We start from the raw sequence: 6897 nt of genomic DNA, 5'->3' as shown, positions 1-6897 counted from the left end.
CACCATTTTTTAATACTGCCAACAACTAGAACAGATTGAAACTGTACACATGACAAACCAGGGGGAGGGGGGAAAAAAACAAACCAACAACAACAACCCAAAAACAAAAGAGTCTCAATGCAATGATGGTTCAGCAAAGGAATGTACTGACTGGGAAGGAACATCACGACAGGAGAACTGATGGCAAAGAGGGGTTTGGCACCACATATCCCAAAGTAAAAGCATGCTTGTCAATACAGTTGAGGAGTCTCTGAACAGAAAAGGCCATAGGAACTGCAGAACAAGGTGCAACTTTTCCATAAAAGCCCCCCCCCAAATGCAGGAGAATCATCTAAGTGGTTTGGTTGAGCAGCTCCAGTGTGTTCCCCTCCCCGGCGACCGTAGCTCTGGGGACACGTCCCTCAAGCTTGGGGACACGTCCCCCCAACGTGAAGCTTTTTGCTCCCCACGTAGAAGAAATCTCCTTTTGGAGCTGAGGAGAAAGCAGGTTCAGCCCTAAGCTACAAAAAAAAGTGGTTCATCCTGCTGCAGAAGGTCCTTTCCAAAGCCTTTTGGGAGCAGGACACAGGTTAGACAGCAGGAAAAGCCCAAATTGCCCCTCAAGATCCTTTGAAGCAGGAATAGGAAATCCTGACCACACCAAGGGTTAAAAAAACCAAGAGTTCCTGCTAAGAGGAGTATTTTTCTGCATGATCTGCTCACGTGTGCATAGTTAAGTGATTCTTTTTTGTTGGTTTTGTCTGGTTTATTTCTGAACCGAGATCCGTTCGCCAAGAAAGAAATGAAACGTCGTCAAAGTTACAGTTTTCTGGATGGAAAAGCAACAAAAAACCCCAAACAAACCTTAAAAAACAAACCAGTGGTGGGTTGTTAAAAACCAAAGGAAAAAGAGAGAGGAAAAAAAAAAAAAGCTACATCTATTTGAAGGCCTGGAATCCAGCACCTTGAGAGCTGGACAGGTTGGAGATGACACCACCCGAAGGATGTCAGGATGATCTGGTCACACCCACCAGTTGTTCCACCATCCCATGTCCTCAAGGCAAAACAAAACTAAAAAGAAAGGTCCCTACTAGAGGAGATTGTGCTAAAGGTTGCAACATGCTGTTTGCTTTTTGTTTCCCTTCTCCTGTTTCATGCTTGCAACTTGTTGCCTCAAAGAGCCTGGGATCTGGAAACAGGCAGGTCAGAAATCAAACCAACTGGAAAATAAACCAAAACGAAACAGGGTGAGGAAGGAGGAAAAGAGCAGAACCTGAGGGATTTTTTAACCCCCCCTGAGCAGTTTTACCTTCTCCCCGGGGCTCCTTCCTCCTCAGTAGAGCCCACATTCCTTCAGGTTGTTTTTAATGATGACATCTGTGACAGCATCAAAGACAAACTGCACGTTCTTGGTGTCGGTGGCGCAGGTGAAGTGGGTGTAGATCTCCTTGGTGTCTTTCCTCCTGTTGAGGTCCTCAAACTGACACTGGATGTAGGCAGCTGCCTCCTCGTACGTGTTGGAGCCTGAAAAAGAGAAGATCCCCCCCTCCTTTGGCCAACAGTTCAGAGCAGAGAGATCTTTTAAGTCCACCTTAAGCTGCTTGTGACCATCTGGCTTATCCAGCTAGAAAGACAAATCCACCATTAACTCTTTCTTGGAAATCTGAAGTCTATTCCCAGCTTCTGGGCAGTGACCTTGGTTAAGTCACATCCCAAAGATCCCTGTGGTCCCAGCCCTGAGAATTCCCTGGTTTAACTTGGAAGGGACCTTCAAGATCATCTAGATCCAACCCCCTGCATGGGCAGGGACACCTCCCACCAGCCCAGGCTGCTCCAAGCCCCATCCAACCTGCCCTTCAACACTGCCAGGGATGGGGCAGCCACAGCTTCCCTGGGCAACCTGGGCCAGGCTCTCACCACCCTCACACCAAAGAATTCCCTCCTCACATCCTCCTCTGAGATGGAGAAGTTTCCCAGCCTCTAAAACTGAAGTTAAATGAAAATATTGACCTAATAACATGGAAAATGTGGAGTGACCTTGATGTGCTGGAGTGCAGTGCTCTGCTGCTCCAGCCCATAAATCACAGAATCCCAGACTGGTTTTGGTGGGAAGGGACCTTCAAGATCATCTAGATCCAACTGCTATGGGCAGGGACACCTCCCAGCAGCCCAGGCTGCTCCAAGCCCCATCCAACCTGCCCTTCAACACTGCCAGGGATGGGGCAGCCACAGCTTCCCTGGGCAACCTGGGCCAGTGCTTAAAGCCCAGGGAGGTCTCCACGTTGGATGGTGTCATTATTCCATCCCTCTCCACATCTCTTGGAATGGTGTCAAAGCACATGGAGGTCTCCAGATCTCTGCTGAGAAAATGAGCTGACTGGAGAACCCAAAGCTACTTTCCAAGGGACAGAGCTAAGGAAATGGGGGGAAAAAAAGGAGCTTTAGAAGTTATCCTGGATGGTTTGGGCTTTAAGGGACTCATCCCTGGCTTTGGTGAGGAATAAAGTGCAGGTGGAGAAGCCCACCCTTACCTGTGTACTCTGGGTAGCAGATGGTTAGAGGGCTTTTCTTAATCTTCTCCTCAAACAGGTCTTTCTTGTTCAAGAAGAGAATGATGGAGGTGTCTGTGAACCACTTGTTGTTACAGATGCTGTCAAACAGTTTCATGCTCTCATGCATCCGGTTCTGGAAAACCAAGGGAGAAGGAAGATGGGTCATGATCAGGGGAGGACAGGGTGGAGGGACAGACATGTCAAGGCCAGGGGAGTTGGGTGTCACCAACGTGCCCTCCCTGCCACTGCATCAAGAAGAACATGGAACACAACCCTAAGCAGAGGTGAGGTCACCTCCAAAGCCTCTGACTCCTCCAGGATGTTTGTTCCTCCACGGAGGGATTGTTGTGATTTTGATTCATCACCAACATCAAGCTCACACCTTGAGGAAAAGGGCACCTCCCTCCAACCAGGGTCTGGAGACAAACCTCTTTTCCACCTCATGTTTATCAGCTACTGGAGCAAGATCCTGCAGGTTGCTGCAAGGAAAGGCTCATCTCCAGAGTCTGGAACAACCAGGACATGAAGAACAAGCCAGAGAGGTGCCCACCCCACGATTCCACCTCCCTCCTGCAGTGCCCAGCATGGGGAGCTCCTCCAGGACCTACCATCTCCTCGTCCTCAGCCAAGACCAGGTCATAATCACTGAGGGCCACACAGAAGATGATGGCTGTCTGTCAAACAGTTTCATGCTCTCGTGCATCCGGTTCTGGAAAACCAAGGGAGAAGGAAGATGGGTCATGATCAGGGGAGGACAGGGTGGAGGGACAGACATGTCAAGGCCAGGGGAGTTGGGTGTCACCAACGTGCCCTCCCTGCCACTGCATCAAGAAGAACATGGAACACAACCCTGAGCAGAGGTGAGGTCACCTCCAAAGCCTCTGACTCCTCCAGGATGTTTGTTCCTCCACGGAGGGATTGTTGTGATTTTGATTCATCACCAACATCAAGCTCACACCTTGAGGAAAAGGGCACCTCCCTCCAACCAGGGTCTGGAGACAAACCTCTTTTCCACCTCATGTTTATCAGCTACTGGAGCAAGATCCTGCAGGTTGCTGCAAGGAAAGGCTCATCTCCAGAGTCTGGAACAACCAGGACATGAAGAACAAGCCAGAGAGGTGCCCACCCCACGATTCCACCTCCCTCCTGCAGTGCCCAGCATGGGGAGCTCCTCCAGGACCTACCATCTCCTCGTCCTCAGCCAAGACCAGGTCATAATCACTGAGGGCCACACAGAAGATGATGGCTGTCACCCCCTCGAAGCAGTGGATCCACTTCTTCCTCTCCGACCGCTGGCCGCCCACATCAAACATCCTGGGAGAGGCACAAGAACCTCCTCAGAAGCTGTGGAGATACCTCCTGCCCCAGCCACCACCTTCTTCCCAGGTAATGGAGGAGCTCAGCTAAAGATTTTCAAGCAGGATTTAAGGGGAAAGAGGTACAAGCCCAACAGCTCTGAGGCCTCCCTTTCTCAGGGAGGGTGGATTTGAAATCCAGAATTAATTTCTTCAGAGCCATCTCAGCTTTTCACTGGTAAATACAAGAAGCTGCTGATTCACCAGGGCACGGTGGTCACTGTCTCCTCCTGCCATAGCAACAATCCTTTTGCTTGACTGGACTCCAAACACCTACTCACAGGCAGCTCTCCCAGTTAATTTAGACATTAAGAAGAAATTCTTCACTGTGGTGAGAGCCTGGCCCAGGTTGCCCAGGGAAGCTGTGGCTGCCCCATCCCTGGGGGTGTTGAAGGGCAGGTTGGATGGGGCTTGGAGCAGCCTGGGCTGCTGGGAGGTGTCCCTGCCCATGCAGGGGGTTGGATCTAGATCACCTTGAAGGTCCCTTCCCACCCAAACCATCCCATGACTCTCTGATTTTGATTGACACTGTGTCTGGCAGAGGGACCTACTCCCTGAACTGCACTGCTGGGACCCAGCCAAAAATGAATGGGGTTAAGAAACAGTTTCATGTAGTAAATCAAAAAATAACCTGTCAGCTACTGAAGTTGAAAGGCCACAGAATTTATGTCTCTAAAATGAGATGTGTCTTGGGCAGGTACAACACCCTGCTCACCAAAACATTTTGAGGAGAAGCAGGATCACCCGGGATGTTCTGATGGGATGTGGCTCCATGAAATCAAGGCAGGGACCAGGAGGCACCTGAAGAGCTCTGGAAATCATCAATGTTGATTTCTGATCAGAGCAAACAGGCAGCCAAGAGAGAAACTGCCTGAAAAAGGAGCAACCAGAAGAGCTGTCCAGCTCATTCCCATCTTCTCTTTAAGGTAAATTGTCCCCAGGGACCACAGGAGGAAGGATGAAAACCCCTGTGAGGACACAGGGTATTTACCCAGCTTGTCTCATCTGCCATCACTCTCTGCTCTTGGAGCTCTGGAAAGGAGCTGCATCCCTGAGCACTCAGCTTCACCCAGTTCATCCCAGTTGGGAGACCCAGTTCCACCAAAGCTCCCTCAGCCCATTATTCATGGCTGAGATTTAACACCAGGGAAGGTGGCAGCTCCAGAGCTCAGGAGGGATCAACACTTTCCTTTGGGGAGCAAATCCCACCTCGTATCTCCTGATCAACAACTCCAGGGGGAAGAGCAACTCCCTTCCTTTTCCATCAACCATTTCCCTTCCCAAGCAGGATCCAGTGATCCCACAGGAGGTGTCTCCTACCCCCAACTCCCTCTGCCACCAGATTTTTTCAGAGACCACCACAGGTTGCAGCTGGAAGTGCTGATCCTCCCCCATCCCAACAGGCAGATTTTCCCTCGGCAAAGTGTCCAGACACTGGGTTTGTTACCATTTTTCAGAAGTTAAGACAGTTCAGAAGCCAAAATGCTGCTGTTCTCCCCCCAGCTCCTCCCCCCCCCCAAAAAAACCCCAACACCCCACGTGCAAACACATCCCATTTTATCAGCTTGGCTATTTGCTACAGCTCTTGCAAACACAAGCTACAAAGAAGCAAATGCTGATTTAAAGGCTCTGAGTGACAACGAAATGAAAACATTGTCACACACCAAAGGACAAGCACTGTGGTTTCCTACATCCACATGAAGGGACAGGAATTCCCACCCTGTGGGGCTCCAAGGCTGCTTGTCAGGAGCACGTTTGGGAGCTGAAGGGAGGATTTTTCTAAGGAGCAGGAGGGAGGAGAACTAAACTGCAGGGGGAGGTTAGAGGAGGCTCGATTAGTGATACGTAAAGGGACACTGCCAAGAGCAGGATGGAAACCTGAACCTGGGGACTGAATTTAGAGGGCAGAGGGGACAGGGACAAGCAGGTCCCATCCAGGGGACAAGGACAAGCAGGTCCCACCCTCTGCAGTGCCAGGTCCCAGCAGCAGGGCAGCCAGCACAGCCAGCTCCAGCAGGAACACCATGCAGCCCTGGGGGGAGGGAGCTCACATCTCCCTCTCCAAAGGAAGGGGTTAAATCCAAACTCAAACTCCAGGAGTCAGTGTCCTTTTAGTATTAGCTTTTTTTTTTTTCCTCCATCCTCTCAAACAAGCAGTCAGTACCTGTGTCTGGAAATCCAATATAAAAGCAGCTGAAAAGAACAGAAGAAGGCAAATAAAAGTCAAACCAGTCTCTCCAGTCAGCACTGCCAGGAGAGAGGGAGCGTTAAGGGAGGCCAGGACAGTTACAAAGAGGTTTGGCAGCCCAGGTGTGGGACCTGCCACCACCACAACCACCACTACCAGGTGGAGGAACCACTGCAGTCCCCAGGGAGAAGGAGCTGCCCTTCACTTACTTGAAGTACAGGTCCTTGAAGGTGAAGTGAGTTTCCACAATGCCCGTCGTTTTCACCCGGGTCCGCAGGACGTCCTGCTGAGTGGGAATGTAGGTTGGCTGGGATATTCTATCCAAGTCATTTAGGTAACTAAACCAGAAGAGACAAGACAAGATGGGCTTTTTTTAGTCTGCTGGCTCACCATGAATCTTTTATGAACTGCAGGAGAAAAAGGCAGCACAAGGATTAATCCCTCATCTTCACACCGAGTACAAAGCAACACGAAGCGGGGAGGGGGGGAAAAACCCACCACGATGTCTCCCCCTTTGGGTCTGTCCCAGGGCTGGTTTTTGGGTTGGTTTGGAATTTTTACCCCTCCAAATATGACCTTGGGAAGCCTGAGGAGTTAGGCAGCCAGGAGGAGGAGTGCTGATGCAGAAGCCATGCCAAGGCTGGGATCTCTGGGGGCAATTCAAGGCAGTCAAGGTCTTTGGCACCAAAGCACGAGGCATTAGATCCAGGGAGTTGCTTTGGAAGGGCAAGAATGTGACAAATGAACCAGGGGAATGAATAAAGTATCAAAAAAACCACCCCCAAAACCAGGCAAATTCAGCAAGAATTACACACATTCAGCA

General features: G+C 50.4%; 1 protein-coding gene across 1 annotated transcript in view; it reads right to left on the bottom strand.

Moving 5' to 3' along the window:
* Positions 1 to 1312: 1312 nt before the first annotated feature.
* Positions 1313 to 6897, bottom strand: part of LOC104394603 (guanine nucleotide-binding protein G(k) subunit alpha-like) — a 20230-nt gene continuing 14645 nt past the window's right edge. The window contains exons 4-8 of the mRNA XM_010004215.1: positions 6284 to 6412; positions 3716 to 3845; positions 2505 to 2664; positions 1897 to 1934; positions 1313 to 1459 (exon numbers count right to left, since the gene is read on the bottom strand). Coding sequence (XP_010002517.1) covers positions 1313 to 1459; positions 1897 to 1934; positions 2505 to 2664; positions 3716 to 3845; positions 6284 to 6412 — 604 coding nt within the window. The remainder of the gene's footprint in view (positions 1460 to 1896; positions 1935 to 2504; positions 2665 to 3715; positions 3846 to 6283; positions 6413 to 6897) is intronic.

The sequence above is a fragment of the Chaetura pelagica genome, unplaced genomic scaffold (genome assembly GCF_000747805.2).
Source record: "Chaetura pelagica isolate M959 unplaced genomic scaffold, ChaPel_1.0 scaffold1328, whole genome shotgun sequence".
Lineage (NCBI taxonomy): Eukaryota > Metazoa > Chordata > Aves > Apodiformes > Apodidae > Chaetura > Chaetura pelagica.
The sequence above is the reverse complement of the archived record's forward strand: the minus strand, read 5'-3'. Positions and strand labels throughout refer to the sequence as shown.